The sequence below is a fragment of the Lissotriton vulgaris genome, chromosome 9 (genome assembly GCF_964263255.1).
Source record: "Lissotriton vulgaris chromosome 9, aLisVul1.2, whole genome shotgun sequence".
Lineage (NCBI taxonomy): Eukaryota > Metazoa > Chordata > Amphibia > Caudata > Salamandridae > Lissotriton > Lissotriton vulgaris.
The window spans coordinates 1127696084-1127719105 of record NC_141697.1 but is presented as its reverse complement, the minus strand read 5'-3'; the positions used below and the strand labels follow the sequence as shown (position 1 = coordinate 1127719105).

General features: G+C 49.0%; 1 protein-coding gene across 2 annotated transcripts in view; it reads left to right on the top strand.

The window, feature by feature from the left end:
• Positions 1–23022, top strand: part of CACNA1D (calcium voltage-gated channel subunit alpha1 D) — a 1282477-nt gene that overhangs the window by 915977 nt on the left and 343478 nt on the right. For both annotated transcript variants that reach the window (XM_086939145.1, XM_086939146.1), the window contains one exon: positions 19360–19425. In XM_086939145.1, the coding sequence (XP_086795271.1) occupies positions 19360–19425 (66 nt within the window). The remainder of the gene's footprint in view (positions 1–19359; positions 19426–23022) is intronic.

Sequence of the window (23022 nt, the reverse complement as noted above, 5' to 3'; positions counted from 1 at the left end):
CTTGACATTATTATTATTTATTTTTATAAAGCGCATAGTCACCCGGAGGTATCCCAGCGACATCCCACGAACCAGACACATCTCCGGACATCTGAGAGACCTGCATTGGCTCCCCGTCAACAAAAGAATCACCTTCCGCCTCCTCACCCACGCACACAAAGCCCTACACGAACAAGGCCCTAGCTACCTCAACAACCGAATCAACTTCTACGCTCCCAAACGCCACCTCCAATCAGCCAACCACGCCCTCGCCGCCGTCCCCCGCATCCGAAGAGCGACTACAGGAGGAAGGTCCTTCTCCTACCTGGCCGCCAAAACCTGGAACTCCCTCCCGACCGACCTGCGCCTGACCCAAGACCACCTCTCCTTCAGGAAGAAGCTGAAGACCTGGCTGTTCGAGCAGTAGCGACACCCCCCTCCCCCCAGCGCCTTGAGACCCTACGGGTAAGTAGTGCGCTCTATAAATGTCTTTGATTGATTGATTGATTGTTTTCTTGTGAAAATATGCTGTGGCACAGTGTTTTCATAACAATGTTGAAAAGCTTGAATTAAGATCCCGCTGAGCCACACCAATGGTCCAGCACCTTAGAGTCACCGCTTGGGAGTCAGGAAATCACTGGAGATGGGTCCGGGGGTTGTTGGGGAGCATGCTATGTCCCTGAGGCTCAAACCAGGAGGCCAGTACACTAGCTCTTTGAGTCTCTCCGGGGTCCTGGGCACAAGTTGGGTTACAGGTCCAATTCTTCCTCTCAAGGCAAGAGGGCAGCATGCAGTAGGTCAGAACAATAAGGTAGCAGCTCCTTCAGAGTAGTAGTCCAGCAGAGTGGTAGTCCTTGTAGCAGCACAGCAGTCTTTCCTGGCTGAGTATCCACAGGTCCAGAAGTGTACTGAAGTGGGGATGTCTGAGGGTCTTCTTTTTTACACTGATTCCCTGGTCTAGAAGGTGGGAGAAGCTTTTATACAGAGTCTATGAAGTGCATGGAATTCCCTACACCCCCTGCAAATGTCTACTAGCTGGCTGAAGTGACAATGCAGGGTTGTTAAGCCCTTTGCACGGAGACAGGACACAGCCTAATCAAGTGTAAGTGAGGCTGGGCACAGCTCCTTCCTCCCATCCTGCCAGTGATGGCCCATCCAGTCACACCTAAGTTCCCATTTTGTTTGGCTGTCTAGGAGGAATAGACAAAGCCCAACTGCCAACTACACCCAGGCATATGACTAGAAACAGTCTGCAGGCACCAAATGGCTAAGCCAAGAAATGTGAATTTCTAAAAGTGGTATTTTTCTAATTGTAATTTAAAATCCGACTTCATCATAAGTTATGATTTTAAATTTGGATTCCATTAGGAAATTACACTTATAAAATGTAGTCAGGCAACCCCAATGGTATCCTATGGGAGAGATAGGCCTTTCAGTAGTAAAACACAAATGTAAGAGTTTTTCACTTTCAGGAAATGTAAAACTCAAAAGTGCATGCCCAACTTTTTAAATAAACTGCACCCTGCCCTCTTAGCTATCCAAGGCATACCCTAGGGGTGACTTATATGTATTATAATAGAAAGTTTGAGCCTGGCAAAAGGTTTATTTTTCCCATGTCGACATGGCAGTTTAAACTGCACACACAGACTCTGCAATGGCAATGGGCTACTTAAGTGGGTGACAGAATCAGTGCTGCAGGCCCACTTGTAGCGTTTAATTTACAGGCTCAGGGCACATGTAGTGCACTTTACTAGGGACTTATATTTAAATTAAACATGCCAATTGGGTATCACCCAGTGCTACCATGTTGTAAGCAGAGAGCACATGCATTTTAGCATGGGTTAGCAGTGGTAAAGTGCCCAGAGTCCTATGGCCAGGAAAAAACGAAGTCAACAAAAACAGGAGGTCTGAGGGCAGACATTTAGGGGGAAACCACGCCAAAAATGCCAGGCCTAACATTATGAACAACAAGCCAATATACGGACCACAGTGGTTTAAAGGCCAATAAAATGCCGCCATCTGCTGTTCTGCTAAATTTAGTTGTGTTGTACCTTGGAAAATCCAGGGTAAGCTGTATTGCAAAAAAATGGGTCTTGATGAAATGTGCACATTGTTAGCTGAGACAGAAAGATGAAGAATTATATCAATTGCAGCAAGATTTTAAGCTTCTCAATGCAAGATCTAGAAATGGAGTTTGGTATTTAAAGGTAAACGTGTTAATAATCCATTTTGTAACCAATGCATTAAACCACAGGGACTAGTTTGGGGTTTAAGCCAAGTTGAAACGCCCATAAACTTCGTCATCAATGAAGTTCAGTGAAAGGAAAGAAGCTTTCTCTGGTTTGTTTCTCTTCACTTTTAGTTTGTTGTGGTATGTGCCAGCATCTACCAGAAGCATATAAGAGTGGAGTTTTTCAGTAGGAGCATTCAAATCTGCCTCCACTTTGAGGACTATAAATATCATCGTCATATGTAAGAAAACAAAAAGAGAAAGAGTAGCCTTCATTTTTTTGCGAAATGTTCCGAAGGATTTCATAAATATCAGGGACACTGACACACCTTGAAGCACACCAAAGATGAAAGGTGCCCTCTACCTGCACACCTTCCTAAGGGTGTGGGGGCAGTGACTGTCAGGACGTCGAGGGAGGAAGAAATAGGAATCTCTGGCCTTGATTGTGTGGAGTACAACCTAAAAGAGTGATCTTTAATCTTGACTCTCATAAGTACTGCAACAAACTGCTGATTTTGCAATGAAAAGAATGGTTAATATGGCCTTGTGTTTGGTCTCTCACTCACGTTGTTGTCAATTCTCAATTTCAATTTGATTTTAATATAAGTACACTCCCAAGCGATATATGTCCTCCTATTTATGAAATTGGTGTCCTTTACCACCTATAACGATATATTTTTGTATGACTTTTTAACATGTAAGAATTAAATATTTTAATGAAGTCATTGACCTTCTTACTGACCCTTCATCGTGCAGGCTTCCAGGGGATTCGCTGCTTACCTTTGTACTCTAAACACAGTAACAGAGCCTATTGGTATTATGATTGGTCCTAAGAATGAAATATCAGAATTCAAATCACCCTTACAATCTCGTGGTATGCGAACTCTATCTCAAGTGCTATAAACAGTAATAAATTCATATCATAATTCCTTTTGGAGTATCACATTGACAATGTTACCAGAAGTGGCTATATACTGTGCCATAAGTTAATACTTTTTAGGTCGAGTATTTGAGACCTCTTGTATATACTTTAATTGTGGGTTGTGGGTTTCTAACGCGCTAGAATCGACTCCCGAATGAGTATCTCTGCGCAATAGACCGCTGGGGAATCCGTCCTGGCTTTCCCTGTGAGATAGTCCCTACTGGGTATCTCCAAGGTGAAACCAGGCATCCCCGGCGTATGTGGGGGGCCGTTGTGGAGATGAGGCAAGTTAATGCCCAGAGTTGCCGAGTGTGATCCCTGGTTAGAGTAGGCACCGAGGTGAGAATTATCGAGTCCGCTGACCCTGGTCCACGACCCTGCCGCGTCTGGAATTGAACCCTGGTCCCGGGCCGTCCTCTGCTCCCGGGTCTGCCGCCTCTAACCAGTGATCCACACCACTCCAATACTTTAGTATCTTATGTAGTTTGTGAGCTCTGGAGATCAACCCTAGGACTTGTCGGCTTGCTCGTAGAAACTTTTTTTTTCTGTTCAACTACCTCTATCTAACTGTCTTAATAAATTATTTTATTTAACTGTCTTAATAAAAAAAGGACCCTCAGTTCTGCTGAGGGAATGAATGACTTTTAAAAAAAAATTCTAGCAACTGCCTCTATTTAACTTTCTTGATAGATATCGACCAGCAGAGCTCAGTAAAATACCAGAATCACTTTAGCCTTCTCTAGATTCCAGTCCATAGAAATTGTCTTCCACAAGTACCCGTAGACAATAATATATATATTTTTTCAAATCTTGTATTTTCAGTGATATGACCACCGAAGGCCCTGATTTTATATTAAAAACAGAGCTTTGGACGTTACCATTTCCTGCTGAAAGGCAATATTTCTCTCCATGTGTTCCCATACCTGGCGTGTCTTGCAGTTTGGTGCTTACTTTCCACCATGTTAAAGAACAGTTGATGTTTCAGCACACAGGCTAATGTGCTGCATAGCTAAATACATATAAGGTCCGTGTTTTTCACTGTCAGTGCCTGTGCACTCAGCGGTCGAGACGGGACAGCAGCATCAGCAGGAGGTGAAGCTGCGAAGCAAGAAGCGAAGCAAGGAGGCGGCAGGTGCCCCCTCCCGATCCGAGCTGAGCAGCAACAGCGGCTGCAGCGGTGGTGAAGCGGCAGGGCTACCCTTGTTACCGCGGACCGCGAGCCGTAAGCCTCGAGCTTTGAGCCCCTGTGCTGAGAACCGAGCGCCGAGAGCCACAGTAGGAGCAACAAACCGCGGCCGGAAGATCCGAATTGATTTGTGTGCTTGGCTTGGCAATTGTGCTCCGCAGTTGTGCTGGGAGCCACGTAGCCCGCGATTCACAGCGGGAGACGCATAGCAGCTGCGCAGAGTCGAAGAAGACTGCAGGGGGGCCCGTGAGTGGTTGCAGTGGTCCCTGTCTCACTTCTGGACCCCCCCTCGGACCCTCATTGCAGCTGGCAGTACTTTTTGCACCCGGTCACTGCAAGAGAGTCACTCTGCTTCTGCTGCTACAGCTCCTTCTCCTGAACCCGCTCTCTGACCTGCTCCCGCTGTCCTAATCTCCCGCCTTCATTAATGGCTGGCGGGGGTCTAAGGTTGCGGAGGACTGCGGAGGTCTGCTGAGGACTGCAAAGTGGACTACGGTGTTGTGGCGTTGCGGTTGTCCTTGCAGTGGCCCTCTTTTGGGCCCCCTTTTGCGACCCCCCTCGTGACTCCTGAGCCCCTCCTGTGGCCGTGGCTTGTGGCTCGTGGGTGCACAGTTGCAGTCCATCACCATCTCTTCTCGAAACCAGTTCTCTGCCCTTCCTCCACCTTCTTCCTCCATCCCAGCCTATCACCCCATGCCCCCAGTAGCAGCCACCGCAAGGCTGTAAGCAGGGCTGCGGCAGAGGGGGGCTGAGGGGGCATGTGGGGCGGGGAGGGGCAAGGCAAGGCGAGGGTGAGGTGTGAGGGGCCCAGGTACTGCAGCTGTGACCCAGAAGCCGAGATCCGGCAGAGGAGGCAAGACACTGCGGGACCTCTGGATCTCTGAGACCTCTACCATCCTCCACCACTCTTCACAAATTACCCCCCAAAAAGATTGGAGAACAAAAAAGAAAAAAACATCTTGCAAATTAAAATTATCAACAACGGTCATCTGCCCCACCAGCATCAGCCCTAACACCTCGCTAATACATAGGAGGGGCCTGAAGGGCAGAAACAATAAAAGGACACGTGCAAAGAACGAATAAGGAAAAACTAGGAAAAACCAGGGAAAACCAGGAAACATAATTCACCCTGTCTGTTCGGGACTCTAGAAAAACCGGATCCCCAAGAATCATCTAAGGACCACTCGAGGGTCATCCGGTATTGGCAAACAGGCAGGCTCTTAATATGCAACAAAAAACCCCTTCAAATCCTCAACTCAGCGACTAATCCGTAAAAACAAGCAAATAAACAATAACATCAAATTACAACATAATAAAACTACAGCAAAAAATCAAGGGCCCATATTAATTTAACCTGACTGCCTCAATCCACCAACCTGGACCACTGCTCAAAACATCTGACAGGAATTTCTAGGATCAATTGGGAAGTCTTGCGACCCTTAAAATATAAATAAACAAAAAAAAAAAAGGGGGCAACCAGGATGAGGTCAGGACGAGTAAGGAAAGCCCCATCAAAACTACCCAAAAAAGGTGCTAAGAAAATGGACCTCTGCGATCTTCTGGTAGAACCCCCAATGGCATCCTCGCCTCATCAAACATCAGTAAACCGAAGGACAGTATCTGATCCAGGGCCTGCACATACCTATCCAACCACCGAGGAACAAACATCTGGCCCTAAAGAACAATCTAAACCAACAATAATCAAGGCCTCTCTAAGGGACTACTTTAGGATCTCAGTCCCAGCTACAGCAAGGAAGAATTCTACAAGCACCCAGGACAAACAACAGGTACCCCCCCTCCCCCACCCGGCAGGTACTTGCCCCGGTAGCCTCCGAGCTATGGCCACACCAAATTACGGTTCTGCCAATGATCCACAGTGTTGAGGGAGGGCCCATCGACCTAAGGCAATCTAGCACTTTTTCAATAACAGAATCTCTCTGCAAAAGCGGCCTAGAAGCCCTGGATGTCAGTCAACCACAACAGGCTCCCCTCCAACCCTCAACCCATCATACAACTCAGCTAGAACAAGCTTCATCCAATGTAACATCCCACAGCAACGTCGATCCGCCAACTTTTCAACCATTATTAAATTTAAGCCAGTTTTCTCCATCCGTCCTTTACTCTTCAACCGATCCTGTTATGTTATGTTATGGTATTCGAGATTTGTAAAGCGCACGGGCACCCAGAGGTTTCATAGCGCTAGAGGTAAGAAAGGATGGAGACCAAAAATCCTAAATTGGACAAGCTACGAAAAAAATCCAAAAGCCTCATTACTACAGGCTGGGCCCATCCACAAGCATTTTCTAGCATCCCAGTCCAGCGGGAATCAGATTACTCCCTGGATAAGGTAAATCAAGGGGAAGAAGCCGACCAAAAGGTCACCCGAGAAGGGTAAAAAATTAACATAATTAACAATTCTCTGGATTTATCGTTCTTCAATACCGAACCGAAAGAGCCTGAAAGGCAGGACAGTTCTCCTCGGGCCAACCTTAATAATCTATGGTCCCAATTATTACAAACCCTTCAAACAACGTCAGCTGCACTAACATATCGTTCAGACAAGATGGACATGCAGGTGCACCTGCTAAACACACTCGCGGTGTACACTTCCGGGATCGACCAAAAATTGGAGGCGCTCAACGTTCTTATCAAAAAAGCCCAAGCCCAAACCCAACTGGTGCAATCAATATGCTGTTGCTGCCCTATAATCAACTCCCTCTCATCTCTGCCCCAATTCCTTTCAGCCATCCTAACGGAAATAAAGAAACCCTCGGAGTCCAAGTCGCCAGACTCCTCAACTCAGGCTCTAAGTCAGGCATATGAGTCACCCTGCCCGAAAGTACACTCCAGTCCAACTTTTCCAAACATCACAGAGACAGTAGTCGCCAAACTACCCACCATCGAACCATCTAGAAACCATAACTTACACCGGTTGTCGAAAAGGGAAAAGAAAGACAACGAAAAAGCCGAAATAAAGAAAAAATTGTCATAACAACCGCAAATATAAGTAACTCCCCTAGGAGCGACGCAGCAGTTCCAGGAAATGTCCCATCGGCCGCATCAGCATTACTCTTGAAAGGAGATCTGACAAGCCCACAACTCTTACTGAACCAGTTGCCCCCTCAGACAGAACCCTCAACCGGGACCATTCAGCTGGGATACCCTCTCCAGCCATCAAAACAAGTAAAATCTAGTTCTAAACAACCATTACCCAAGCACCCAGTATAGGAAGCAGAGCAACATAGTCCTGTAACTATTCAAATACCAGCCCAGGAAACCAGTTTCCCTCATCTTCTTATCGTTGAGGAGAACAAATTACGTACACAGAGCACAGTTATAGAATCAGGTCGTGAGCACAATACAAATTCAGCAAGCTGTCGTAAGTTGGTGCCTACAAATAAAAGTCATCTCCCACAATCCTTAAATACCAACTATAAGGAATTGCCCCTTTTAGCATTCACTATACCCACATTTTCAAGAAAGCTCCCGGAAGAAAAACTAAAGCAAAGCAGCCAGTAATGGACAATGAGCCCCATAAGTCCCCAAGCAGCAATGAGAACACCAAATTGCTGCTCATCCCAGAATTTACTTCGAGGGGCCCTCATGACATCCTTAACCGAGGGATTATACAGAAACTTTTCAAAGCCCTACCAGATCTAAATCATTTACAATCGAGAGATATAATCGCTATCAAATTTATTCCATTTACCGGATCCAACATTGGCGAAACTACACAAGTAACACTGGTATCACCGGCAACCCGGGATTTGGTCCTGAAGAAAATTGACCAATTTAAAACCTGGGGTATAACAATAACAATACCAAGTCCCGCTCGTCACCCCTCAATATTGGAAAACAACCAGGCGGGTACTTTTAGCCCCTCCTCAGCCACCTATTCGGTATTGAGGTCCGCAAGAGGCAGCTCGCCAACTGGAACCCCTGAGTATGCAATTGATCAACGAAATCTTGGTGAAGCAGACTGGTTATGGCTGCCGGGGATTCTGTCAAGTAACCAGACCGATTGAACCACCATTAACCATAGTCTGACGATATGCTCCTGGAACATCAACGGATTTGGCCTGGAAATACAATCTCCCACCATCCTGGATTTTTTAGGTTTAAAGTATTTTATTGAAGCAGGGTAAGGAAGGAAACAGCAAGGACATGAAAAAGAAAAACCACAGGTGCCCCACAATCAATGCGCACGGTACATTAGATACATCAAAGCATTTCTGTCTCTTCAGTGGGCACCATCCAGCATGGGAACACAGCTTGCGCGCCTGTGGTTAAAGACAAAAAAAGGGGGGAGGGGGGGGGGGGGAGGGAAAAAGGGAAAAAGGGGGGAAAAGGGTGGGGAAACAACCCTGCTCCACAACCTACCCAATCAACAAACCCCCCAACTACTGCACCCCAACCCACCCCCTGTACTGTGCCAATGACCATCTGCTCTCCCTTCGTAGTAATCCTCCGGTTGACTCCGCTACTAGACGCCGACTCCGACCAATCAAACAGGCGGATCCGGCGGCGGTGTCAGCCGTAACAGCCTGAGATACCTAGGGCAGGTGATCTCCCTGAACTCAGAACACAACAGACAATGGAAAGGCGCCCACAGCTCCTCAAAAGCATCTACATCCCCCACTGCCACTAAGGACATTTTTTCCATGCCAAGAACATGCCACAATCTATGCAGCCATCCGACAACGGTGGGGAGCGTGGTGGAGCGCCAGTGAATGAGAATGTTTTGCACCGCTGACCCCAGAGCTATCGCAATCTGTCTACCCCTTCTAGACCTGAGGGGGTACATCAACCCATTCGGCAATCCCAATAGGACATAGGCAGGGAACCGTGGCAGCTCTATCTCGAAACATTTGTCAACCTCGCTAAGGACCTCCTCCCAGTAAGAAGCCAACAGGGGACAATCCCACAAAATATGTGTAAGCGTGCCAGTTTGGCCACAGTTACGCCAGCACGTCCCTGGTATTGACCTATCCATCTCATGTAATTTCTCAGGAGTGCGATACCAATAGGTCGAAATTTTGGTGAAGGTCTCCGTGAGCCCTGTGTGATAGGCAGAGTGGCGTGAGCGGTAGGAGATGTGGTCCCATTCTGTATGACTCAACTCTCGTCCGAGCTCCCGTTCCCAGCGCTCCCGACCCGGGTTGTGAATGTGAAAAGGGGGGGGCTGCAGCATCTTGTACAAATCGGAGATAAGCTTAGCGTCCGATGTGCGAGTGATTAACCAGCGCTCGTACACCGTGATCTCCCGGTCCGCCATTTCGCGTACTTGGGACTGTAGGGCCCAGTGGCGCACCTGCATATACCGCATGCGCTCCGTCTCAGGAAGGCCATAATCCCGCCGTAAGTCCTGGAAGGGGATGACACCCTCTGGGCCATACAGGTGATACAAAGTGCAACAGCGGGCTGCACGCCAGCAGCTGTAAGCGCCAGGCTCGGTTCCCGGACCAAAGTCCGGATTGCCAATTAGCGGCGTGAAGGGAGAGGGAAAGGTAGTGAGTTCATGTCTAGTGGCCACTGAGTCCCACACCCGAAGCGGGACACGTGTCACAAAAGAGGCGTAAATGTTAGGGGGCCGATGAGCCCGTCTCAAGAATGGCACCTCCTGTAGGGTTCTGCCCGCTACCGCCTGGTCCTGAAACAGCCAGTGTTTGTCTGACTCCCACCGGTTCCACTCCACCAGATAGCGAAGTTGGGCGGGGCTGGAAATATTTCCGTAAATCTGGTATCCCTAGCCCTCCAGATTCAGGCGCCAGCGTAACAATGTTCCGTTTAATCCGCGGCCTACGGCCCTGCCACACAAAACGCGCAATGGCTGATTGAGTCTCTGCGAGCCACCCTGTGGGGGGCTGCAGCGGCAGCGCCCTAAACAGGTATAGTACCTGAGGTAGAAGGGTCATCTTCACTGCGGCCACCCTACCCAGCAGCGACAACGTGCCCCTATCCCACCGAGCTAGTTCCTCTCTGATTTTCGTGCTCAAAGCCGCATAATTGGCCGTGACCATCGCTGGGAGGGAGGGCGCCAACAGGATCCCCAGATACGGAATCCGGTCCCCGGACCAGCTCAAAGGGAAAAGCCTCTGCAGTTCCGCCCTGGTGGCGCCGGTTAGCGAAATATCGAGGGCGGCCGATTTCCCGAGGTTCACCTTAAAGCCCGCCACCGCGGCAAAGAGGTCCAATTCTGCGATACAAGCCGGTAGCGACCTCCGTGGGTCGTCGAGCGTCAAAATGACGTCATCTGCATAAAGGCTAATCGCGTGGTGAAAGCCTCCCATCTTGACCCCGATGATATCGGGGTTCCGTCGAACCCTTTGAGCAAACGGCTCCATATAAAGAGCAAAGAGCAAAGGGGACAATGGACATCCCTGTCGCGTTCCCCGTTCTATAGGAAGGGGTCGGGAGCTGCCTCCGTTCACTCAGACCACTGCGGACGGAAACCGGTAGCAATTGAAAATCAGGTGCCTGAACTTCTCGCCTACCCCGAACTTGCCTAGGACCTTCTCTAGGTAGGGCCAGTGCACTCTGTCAAAAGCCTTCTCCGCGTCAATGGAAAGAAGCATCCTTTCCCCGGGGATCCTGGAGGCCTTCTCAAGAATATGAGTCACCCTCTTCGTGTTGTCCACCGTCTGCCTGCCAGGCACAAAGCCGGCTTGATCCGAGTCGACCATACCCGGGAGATGAAGTGCCAAACGCGCCGCCAGTATGCTAGTGAACACTTTCAGGTCCACGTTCAGTAGCGAGATAGGACGGTAGGATCCACAGGCAGTCCGGTCCTTGCCCGGTTTCGGGATCACGGAGACCGTGGCCTGGAGAAATTCGGGGGGAATGGCGCCCGGCTCCGAGAATGTGTTGAAGAGGCGGGTCATCAGAGGTGCTAGCTCCTGACAGAAGGTCTTATAAAAAAGAGGGATGAAGCCATCCGGGCCCGGGGCCTTGCCCGATTTAAGCCGGGAGATCGCCGCGACCACCTCCTCAATACGGATCTCCCGCTCCAGATACTGGGCCTGATCCGGCGTCAACGACGGGAGCGGCACCGACTCCAGATAGTCCGCTTCCGCTCGGGCGGAGGGGGCCTCGCCAGTGTAGAGGTCAGCATAAAAACTACGGAAAACGTCCGCAATTCGCTCGTCTTCCGTGACTGAACCTTCGGCAGGGGTAACCAGCTCCTTCACCTGCTGCTGTTGGTGTTGCACCCTAAGCTTGTTGGCCAAAAGCCGTCTGCATCTGTTGCCACCGGTGTAATACTTGTGCTTCAGACGAAGCATCGCGTACTCAGCCCGGTCCATGTCAAGGGCAGACAAGAGTTTCCTAGCGGCCTTCAGTTGTCTCCAGACTCGGGGGGCTCCCGTTCTATGATGGACCTGCTCCAGCTCCCGTACCTGCCGGGTAAGCTCGTCCCTTTTGAGCTGACGATCCTTGTTCTCCGCCGAGGAGATAGCGATAAACTCGCCCCGGAGCACAGCCTTCAGGGCGGCCCATTGCGTCGCTCGGGAGGTGTCGTCATTATCGTTTACGCGCTGGAAGTCCGCAATGGCCGCGCGAATCTGTTGCACCGCCGACCGTCTGTGCAATAGTGTGTCCCGGAGTCGCCAGACCCCTCTCGGACGAGCCACCGGGGGTAAATTGAAGGCATCCTCCACCGGCGCATGGTCGGAAAGAGAGAGGACGCCCATGTCGGCATTCGAGGCCAGAGCGAGCATCGGGCCCGTCACGAGTAGATGGTCCAGTCGCGCGCAGGACTTGTGTGCGTGTGAGAAATAGGAGTACGCGCGGGTCGCAGGGTGGAGGCTGCGCCACATGTCATGCAAGTCCAGCTCCTCAAGTAGGGTGCGAACCGAGCCCGAAAGCTCTCCCAACTGGTGGCGCCATTGCACAGACCTGTCCAGAGCCGCGTCGAAGACCAGATTCAGATCTCCCCCTAACACTATGTGCCTATCAGAGGTGGACGCCACGTCTTCCAGTGCCCTGTGCAAAAATTGGTCTTGATGGTCATTGGGGCCGTAAATAGAGCCTACAGTCAGTACCAGGCCCCCTACCCTAATCCTGTACGCTAAGAGCCTCCCTTTCTGTTCCGCTACCTTTTGTAAGATCTCCCCCCTGAACCCCGTGGAGAACAAAAGTGCCACCCCTGCCGTTTTAAAAGCGCTGGAGGAAAAAAGCTGCGTGGGGAACCTGGGGGTACGCATTCTGGGACAATCTTTGGCCAGCAGATGGGTCTCCTGTAGCAGGCAGATGTCAGCCTGGGAGTTCTCTAACAGAGACAGTACTGCCCGCCTTTTAATCGGGTTATTCAGCCCTTTCACATTCAGAGTAACAACTTTAAGAGCCATCAAGGAGGGGAACCCCTGAAACGCACATGAAGGTGGGCAAGGCCCAGCAGGCGGACATAGAGGCCACCTCACGAAACCTCAGCGCACAGCAAACGCAGACATCCCTACGGCACAGTACAGTCCCCAAACCCCAAAACCCCCCAACTAAGTGGACCCCCCCTTCCCCTGGAACTTCACACACCCAACCCCATACCACTCCCAACTCCCAGCCCCCCTGCGAACCCCCAAACTCAAAACACCCCCCTGCAATTTCTATTCCCTCACCCCGCTCCTCAAGTCATTCAAAGAAGTCATTGTCCCAGTCCGGTCCTTATCGGACAAGGCCGTGGAAAGTCAATCTAGTGGACGTCCAGCCACCACCATCTGCACTCGCCATCCCGCCCCTCCCCACCCCCAGAACCCCTGCACCTGCAATAAGGAAAGGCTAGTGTAGACTCCCCCCGGAGTAAGTTCAGGCCGTCAAGGCCACTTCACTGATCGCTGTTGCTCTGGAGGCCACCTGGATGGCGGCCGACATGTCCGCCCGAATCGTGGGTGAGTCAGGCCGCTCCGGTGGCGGGGAGCGCCTCTCCCCAGCCTGCTGCCAACCATCTCGAGTGCTTCGCCTGCGGCGCGGCGTCGGGGTGTCTGTATACGATGCCGTGATGCCCAATACTGCGCAGACATCCTGGAGGGACCGGAGCTGGTGCAATGTTCTGTTCCATCGAAAAATCAGGCGGAAGGGGTGCCCCCAAGAGTACTGCGTTCCCTGCTCCCGGAGAAAGTCCGTAGCGATTTTAAAGGATTTTCTCTTCTGCAGTGTGGCCGTAGATAGGTCCTGATAGAGGGCCACCGGGTGGTCTCTGAAGCGGAAAGGCTGCCGCCGTCGCGCCTCGCGGAGGATCCGCTCCTTCAGGGGGAAGTCCGGTAGGAAGGCCAAAATGTCGATGCGGACTTGAAAATCCTCTGACTCCTCCAAAATTGCACGGAAGAGGGCCTCTAGGTAGGCGGTCACGTCCTCACCCTCTTCGCCGGACGGGACGCCTCGGACCCTGATGTTGTTCCGCCTGGACCGGTTGTCAAGGTCTTCAGCGTGGGCCTGCAGCTCAATCTGTTGCTCCCGCAGCCGCAGGACCTCCTGCTGCAAGTGGGTGATCTCTTCGTCCCTGGAATGACCAGCTTCCTCCACGGTGATGACTCGCTCCCCCAGGGAGTCCACCTCTCTCCATACCTCGCGGACCTCTCCGGCCACCTCCTGCTTCAAAGTCTGAAAATCCTCCCTTAAGGAGCTAAATAGCGACTCCAGGAACGATCGTGTCACTGGGGGCTCCCCGCCTTCAGCGCCTCTAGAAGGGGCTGGGGAGTTCGGGGCAGCCTGGCTCCCTCCGCTGCGTAAGGCACCGCGTCCCAACATGTCCGGTAAAGTCCGATCGCCTCTCCTTTGACCCCTGGCGTTCGACATCTTGGCGGCGCGGAAGCCACCGATGACCGTTGCTCGGCGAAGAGGCCACTAGGGCCAGGGCAGTAATTCGCCAGCTCAGAAGCACCGCCACACAGAGGCCCCGATCAAGGCCGGGCGGCCGGTCCGAGGTACCCAAAATGGCCGCCCGTCACAGTCAATGGGCAACGCCCAGGGAATGAGGCCTACCTTCGTCTCGAGGCCAGTGGCGACAAACACAGCCGGAGGGCAGGCTCGCGGAGCGAAGGCAGCCGGGGCCGGCACGTCTGGATGAGGAAATGCTCCTGAGGCGCGACACCACTCCACCACGACCAGAGTTGGGCCGGAGTGGCTGCGCGAGGCGAACGTTCTCAAGCCCCGGACTTGCGTAGCAGCCGAAAGCCGGCTCCGCTTCCGTCGCCTTCCTCCGTTCGGCTCCGCTCCGCCGGCGAAGTCCTCCTCAGCACCCACTCGAACACCGCGGTGCAGGCACTCCTGCGGGTCACTCACAGTCGGCAGTGCACACCATCGAGACCCCAAGCTTGAAGGTCTCGCGGCCTCCGGGCCGCACACAAGCCGGTCAGCGGGCTCCGCTCTAGGCTTTCTCGGCCAGGATCGCACCTCCGGCGGGGCACCCAGGGCTCAACGATCGCTCCACACAACCACGGGGGTCACCAGACTCAGTCACCGCTCGATCCGGGGGGGAATCAGCGGCTGCGAGCGGCGCAGGGTTTCAGGGGTCCGGGAGCTCTCGGCAAGTGCGACCTCTCAGCCCGCCATCTTGGCCACGCCCCCATCCTGGATTTTTTAAAAGAATACGACATCCTCCTTCCACAGGAGACATGGGCAGGAGAAAGTATCCCAATAGTGGGCTTTCTGGAGTTTATGACTCCTGCCACCAGGCAGTCCAAGTTCGGCAGAGCAAGTGGCGGTCTCTCAATCTATGTATCAACAAAATTATCCAAATGTATCAAACAGATTAAATTTGAGGAGGATTGGCTCTCTGAAATAATCCTGGGAAGTTCGCTTACGGACCACTAGCTGCTCATCCTTAACACCTATATTTCCCCCTGCACCACTAAGAAAAAATCCAAAATGGACAGCCTGATCAATTCCATCTGGGGCCTAATTGGCATGTATGGCAGTGCACCAAGTATCATTTCAGGTGATTTCAACAATAATCTCTACTGCAATCTTGCCAAAGACACAGGACCGGACCCCCCAAGAATTCCTCCACATTTTGCATCCCAGTCAATTCCTGTTGGCAACAAATCATCAACATTGGGTGAATATGTTGTAATGCAGTTCAACAGCCTAAGATATACCTTATTGAATGGGCGTTTTTACTCTGACATCCCTCCCGCATGGACCCGGTCAGATGGCAGATCCCTTTCGTTTTTGGACTTTACCCTAGGGAGCAGAGAAATATTGCCCTGGATCAAGAACTATCAAATTGCTCCAGAAGGAGAGAGCGATCACCGGGCACAAATAATAACACTTTCCATTAGCAACCCACATCATCAAGAACTGGCCCACTCCCATTCAGGCAGTCACACAGAGGACCTAAAGCGGATAAAGTGGTCAGATTCCTCGGCCCCATCCCTGACGGAAAAAAGCAGAGCCTTATTACATAATTCTCTAGAGCTAAATACTCATGTTGTTAGTGGCTGGACCTCTCTTACAAATCTCCTCCTCAACGAACTTTCAATAAGGAGTGGCCCGAGAAACCCAAATTTCTCAATTTTACATCTCAAAAGCCACAAGGAAATTAAGAACCGAGAGGAATCGAGCACTCTGCCAATCAAGAAAGATCCCCAGCAATAAAACCTACTTCAATAACTACAAGCAAGCTGAAGTAGTCTTCAGAATCGCCACACAAAAGGAACAAATAGCGGCCTCGGATGAATTCTGGCTGAAACTTATCCATGAAAGTAAAAATCCTAAACTGAAGCAATTCTGGTCTCTCGTAAATAGGAGTAAACAAAGTGCAAGTGGATATGGTAATGCAAACATTAGCAAAGCAGTCTGGAGTAAGTTTTTATCTCTTCACTTCAGAGACACCAACAAAAGCGAAGCTTGCACCGATTCTGACGGCCCTGTCAACCCCATGAGATTTCTTCCGAGACTGGAGAGCTCAAGGCGGGCTCAGCCTGTAAACACTCCATTTGAAGATCTGACACACAAGGAACCAATGAAATGGAGTGATACTTCACCTGAGCCCACGGTGTTGCCGGATGCCTTAAAAAACAAGATCTCAAGCTTCATAAGGAAAGCCAGAGCCGAAGGAGCCCCAGGCCCGAACGACCTCCCTCAAGCTATGTTCAAATCTGACGTCAGTCTATGGTCAGAATACTTAACTCTTTTATTTCTCTACTGCAGTCTAAACAACACGGTCCCAGAATCTTGGCAAAGTGCAGTCATTCACCTAATCTACAAAGGCGGGAAGAGAAATGAGCCAAAAAATTACCGAATGGTAGCACTTCTTGACGTGGAGTCGAAGTACTTTGCAAATATTCTACTGGAGGAGCTACAGGCTTGGACCGAATCAACCGCGTGCCTTCATTTTAACCAGACGGGCTTTGTGGCTAATACCGGTACCACAACCAATTTGCTAACGCTAACCGTCTTGATGGACAAAGCGACCTGCCAACATATCCAGCTGCACTGCTGCTTTGTAGACTTCAAAGCAGCCTTCGATCGTGTACCCAGGGGCCTGGTATGGCAGAAACTAAAATCATGGGGCATACCACAGCCTCTTCTTTAGGCAATAATTCAACTCCACACGGAAACGTGGATAAGAATCAAGCTGGGCGAAGGCTGCCATGTTTCCAGGAAGATGCAAACTGAAACCGGCGTCAAACAAGGGTGTGTATTGGCCCCACTCCTATTCAATTTGTTTATATTCGACCTCTCTCCAGCTCTCGACAGTGTAAACTGCCATCCTCCTCAACTCAACGGGACTCGCATCACCAACTTGCTTTACGCCAATGACCAGGTGCTTTTAAGTCACACAAAAGTGGGTCTCCAGAGGCTACTGGATGAATTGCTACCCTATACGACAAGAAACCATCTAGAGCTTAACTTGTCAAAAACCAAAACTATCTCTTTTGGGAAGCAAAAAAGGTCAACGGAAAAGTGGTACTTTAACAAAACAAAGTTAGATTCAACCCCCAGTTACAAATACCTGGGCATCTTTCTGGATACAAGAGGCTCTTTTATCAAGCACAAAGAAGCATTAAAAATCAAAGTCTGTCGTTAGAGGTGGCCGCTGCAAAATTGGCTAAACAGCTACTAGGTCCTAGCCTAACACCCATGCTGAAAGTAATGAAAGCCAAAGTAATCAACTCCCTGACGTACGGATACAAGATCACCAAGGGCACAACCAGTATACTAATAAACAAGTTAACAACAAAAATCTTTAAAAGAGCCTTTGGGTTGCCAAAATCTGCCTCGCCAGCTCAAGTGAGACTTGAATTGGGACTCCAAGATCACCATGGAGTGGAGGCAGGTGTCTTCGTTAAACTGTGTCATAGACTGCGCCACGCCGGGGAGGGTTCCTTGGAGGCCCGACTTTGGCAGGAAATACAGAAAAATCAGACCAGCCACAAGCATCGGCAATTCCTGGATTACAGCCTAAAGTTACTAGGCGCAAAAGAGCTCTGGGATATAAATCCATCCCTCCCGGTGCTAAAGTCCGTCATTAAAAAAAACGTTAAATTGTGGTCCTTTCACTCGGACAGAGCAATACTCTCAAAGAGGAGACACGCCTGGGCTGTAATCGCCAATTTTAAAGTGGGTGTTCAGCTGCTCTACTTGTCAAGCACATACGCACTTTATTGGAAACCCAAGTTTATAGCCTAGAGGTTAGGAGAATGGCCCTTATTGAAGAACCTCCCGGAATGGCGCCGGCCGGGTAGTAGCACGGAATGCAGATTGTGTGGCTACCATTCAGAAACAATGGAACATATCGTCTGTGCATGCCCTGCACTGGTCACAGCCAGACGGTCACTGTTGCGAGGCCAATGTATTATGTTGGGAGATCGATCTTGCAGCCAAGCAGTAATGGCCGCTCTCAACCCTGACAACACCAAGCTAAACATTGGGCTTTCGAAATTTGTCCATAAAGCGTTAAAACTCCTTGAAGCCACACTCCAATCCAAAGTCTCCCCATCATAGCAGAGCGGACGAGTTAATAGATAAAACATCCAAATCAGAGACTACAAGAATTCCAGAGTTATTTACTGTATCAGAACATTATCAGATCTTAATGGCCCCCCGAATTTTAAGTCATTTTAAATTAATTGTTTTAAAACTTTTATCACAGTCATTTCTATTAATTAATTTTCGTAATGTTGTAAATTGTAAATGGTTTTTTAAACCAATCAATAAAGATTAATATTATTATCATATAAGGTCCCAAAGGCAAGACTGATTGCATTGCAAATGCTTGTTCTTTCTGAATCTTTGCTAATGTAGCTGCAGTAATCTCATCAGTAGCTACAAAATTTTGACCACAAGTCTCCCCAAGGAAGGTGTACCCGAGCAGGAACTCTAAACTACATTTGCATGCACTGTTCTGTTGGCTGAAAAGTTCACTCACATACCCTTCCAGAGACCCACGACGTAGAGAATTCAGTTTAAAATGGTTGGGTATATTCTGTTGTCAGTCCATGGGGGAAGTCATTACCAGGAAATAGGTCTACAGTAATAGCTGTTCAAGACATCTTAACCAGCAAATGGAGCACTCCTTGATCGTCAGCCTTCACATTATCTCACTTGCCAAAAGATTATGTAGACAAGTTCCCCCTCGAAGTTTAAATACTATTCTATTTGCTCTTAGAATTGGATGCTGAATCGTCATATCTGGGGAAGGGTGGGAAACCTTGATGTAATCAGGCTCTGACACGTTTAATGCATGATTGATCTAAATATTCTTTATTTTACTCCCTCTATAAATAAATATGGCAAAACGCAAAATAATAAACAAATGTAAACAATGCAATATTAGCTAAGAAAAATAAACAGGTGGAATTACAAGTTCAATACAGGGGCTAAAGCTTATGTATTTTGCATGTTTGAAAGGCATCCTATTTATTTAAAGTCTTGATGGTATTAAATAGTTTATTAATTTTCGAATATGTAATGCAACATTTCCAAGGACTGTAGACTGTGCACTGGAGCAAAACAGATTGCCATTCTTTGAAGTGCACATCAGATTTACTACAATTTCCAATGATATTACCGAATTATCAAATTAATGTGAGTCATTTTCTTTTTCAGGCCCTGCCGTATGTTGCTCTACTGATAGCTATGCTGTTTTTCATATATGCCGTTATTGGTATGCAGGTAATTATTTACAAACTATTTTACAAACATTTCTAGTCAGCAAAAACATGAAATAATTTGCATGGTTTATTTTGGGCTGCATTTGTGCAATTGGGCTGCTGACCCTAGCATTTCCACCATCCCTGTGAATGTAGCTAATCATAGCATTTCGCAATTTGCAGGTGGAATTGAGACCCAATATGATTTTGCATTTTGTGACCAGCCTAGTAATACATAGGTTGGTTCATAAAATACAAATGCATTTATTAAAAGTCAATGCACTTTTACTGAATTCATTTTAGTACATTCCTGGTAAGAAATGGCACATTGTGAATCATTAAATGTCGTAATTTACGATTTCTTAACAGGAATCTTTGTATATGAGGGCCAGAGTCTTTGATCTATACCTACCTGAATCCATGCGTCAGGCATAAGACCCCTTCCCTGACTCCTAATAAAAACCCTGGCATTCAGCAAGTTTCAGTTCATATGTTAAAGTTGTCTGTTAAGAACTGCTTAAGAATTTAAGCTGTTTACTGCAACTCCACTGACCCCTTCTTAACCACCACGTCTCCGCTGGGTTAAACCAGTTACCCCCCCTTAACAATGGTGAGTACCGCACTCTCCTTAAACCCCACACCTCCTTTTGCTGATCCCATAGACGCATTGTCCCCAGTCGGATTATGTCAACCCACCAGAACACCCTCTCAGCTGATTGGCGGTTCTTTGGGCTCAAACTCCTCACTGACTGTCAGTCTGATACAGGATTACTTTTGAGCTGAGAGGTTCCTTCAAGCCCTACATTCTTCTAGATTAACAGACAGTGTCCCTTCCCCATCCCTAAAACTTTGCCACATGCTAGACTAGAGTTAGGGCAACGATCCTCCTCACAGACCTCAAAGGCTCACACCTAGGCCTCCGTCGCCGCTCGCTTTTCCCCCACACCCTTCACCCCTCGCCCAACACTCAGATTTGGCTGTGCGCCTTCATGATATATCTCTACAGTTGCACCTTCTCACCTCTGAGCTACATGACCTGAAAGCCCTCTCAAATGATCTTTTCCCCGTGATCAGCTCTCTCCTCACCTCTGCGAGTTGGCCCAGAGTATCCACTAGGGATAGTGATCACATGGGCCAGCCTCTAGTCCACCCCATCTCGAAACCCATTTCCCTACCCAACGCCCCCGCCACAGAGGATGTGAGTCTCACCCGGTGTCCATTGATCTCTATTACCCTCACAACTCTAGCTCTTCTTGGTCCAAATCTAACATTTTCTCGCCAAGACAAATACATTCCACCCTTTCTAACCCGAACAGAGAACTTCCTCGCAATCTTAGATGCAGCAATACTGACAACCTCACCCGTGTGAACGTCACCCAGACTCCTTCCCCCTCTAATCCACTACAACTTAAATGTGTATTACTTAATTGCAGATCAGCCAGTAAACACGCCTCCGATATCTTCGACCTCATCCAACACAATGATTTAGACATTATCATCCTCACTGAAACCTGTCTAAATCCCGCTTCCACTCCTATCTTAGACCTCTTAGTACCTCCCACTCATGACATAATTAGGCTAGACCCAGCTCTGAAGTTGGGTGGTGGCCTAGCCTGTATTCATAGGAACACACTCTCGATTTCTCACTTAGAGTCCTCTACGCCTTCCTCCTGTGAATACCTCTGTCTCAGCATCTTAAGTATGAACCTACCGGTTTGCAAACTTCACACCTTTTACCACCCCCGGGAGACAATCTCCCTTTCATTGAGCAACTAATAGAAATCATCACTAGCAATGTTGACTAAGCGGTGTCCCAAATCTTGCTTGGTGATTTCAACCTTCACTGGTCTATCCCCAACGACCCCACTGTATCTTGCCTTAAATCTTTCTTAAACGATCAAGAACTGACTCAGCAATGTGACCAACCAACTAAAATTAAAGGAGAAGCTCTGGACCTCATCATCTCCAAAGGGCAGACTATCACCCTAGGTTCCACTACCCCCTGTGACTGGTCCGACCACCACACCATTGTCTTTTATATTAACAGGGAAGTATTGATGAGGAAGGCTATTCCAATGACATCAAAGATATGGAAAAGGGACCTCAGATCAATAAACTCTGACAAACTAGCTGCCCACTGTAAATCTGCCCTCTCCTCCCAATCTGACCTGGTCGAGGTGCAATCACTCGCCGACACCTACAATTCGACCATCTCCAACATCATAGATAACATTGCTCTCTACAAAAAAACTCCAAAAAGTGGTATAACGAAAACTTAAACCTGGAACGCCGCAACCTTAGGGCAGTTGAACGTTTCTAGCAAGCCAATCCCTTCTCAGACCAACTAAAACTCCTTAGAAATGCCAGGAGCCTCTACAACAAACAAATCAAGAGTGCTAAGGCTGGCTACTTCAGACACCAACTGGATCAAGCGGCAAACCGCCCCAAGAAACTTTTCGAATTGGTCAAACAGCAATCAGTCATTGGTCCTAACCACTCTGATCCTGGTGGCAACCCATGCGACAAGCTTGCCACTTTCTTCACTGAGATATCAAGACTCATCTCCACTGACCTCGCCTCTAAAAAGCCCTATTACCTTCTTAGAGTGCCACCTCACCCATTGACCCATTTGAAAAGCCCAAATGGACCACCACAAACTCCAAGAACAATGCGTCATGGGGCACCTTTACCCCATTTAGTGAAATTGCCATCAGCAAGATTCTTCAGAATATCAACCCTTTCAACCACTTCAGTGACCCGTTGCCCCCGTCCATCTTGAAAGAAATCAAGAATGCACTCATCCCCACCTGGACAAGGATTGTAAACGCTTCTCTATCACAAGGCATGATCCCCAACTGCCTAAAAGCAGCTCAGGTATCACCGATACTAAAAAAACGAACGCTGACAAATCTGATCTCAATAACTTCTACCCAATTTCCAACATCCCCACCCTAGCGAAACTCCTAGAAAAATGTGTACAATCCCAACTTTGTGTTGTCACATAGAGAATTACCAACTCCTAGACCAGCATCAATCCGGCTTTAGGAAGGGGTACAGCACCGAATTGGCTCTCACTCACGTTATGGATGACATTTTAAAAATGCTTGACCAAAATGAATCCTCCTGCTCCTCCTTGACCTTTCCTCCGCATTCGACATGGTTAATCATGACAACCTCCTATCCATCCTGCAAAACAGAATAAGTTTTTCTGATCAGGTGCTACAAAGGTTCTTGTCCTTCCTACATCACAGATCACAAAGAGGCAAGGCAAACCACTCTCTCTCCCAGCCCTCCCCTGTACTCATGGGGGTCCCCCAAGGGTCCGCTCTATCTCCTGTCCTCTTCAACCTTTTCTTGGAACCTCTTGCTAACTCACTAAACTCCATTCACATTCTCTTCCACATGTCACATGTATGCGGACGACACGCAACTATATCTGAAAATCTCATCCCCGGAAAACATCATCCCACTCAACACTACCCTAACGTCTACTCAAAACTGGTTAACCGAGAACCATCCCCTGCTCAACACTCCCAAAACGGAATTCCTACTCATCTCCCCTCCGAACCACATCCCCAAGCTCTGTGGTCCAAGCGCTTGTCTTGCAGAGGCTAGACTA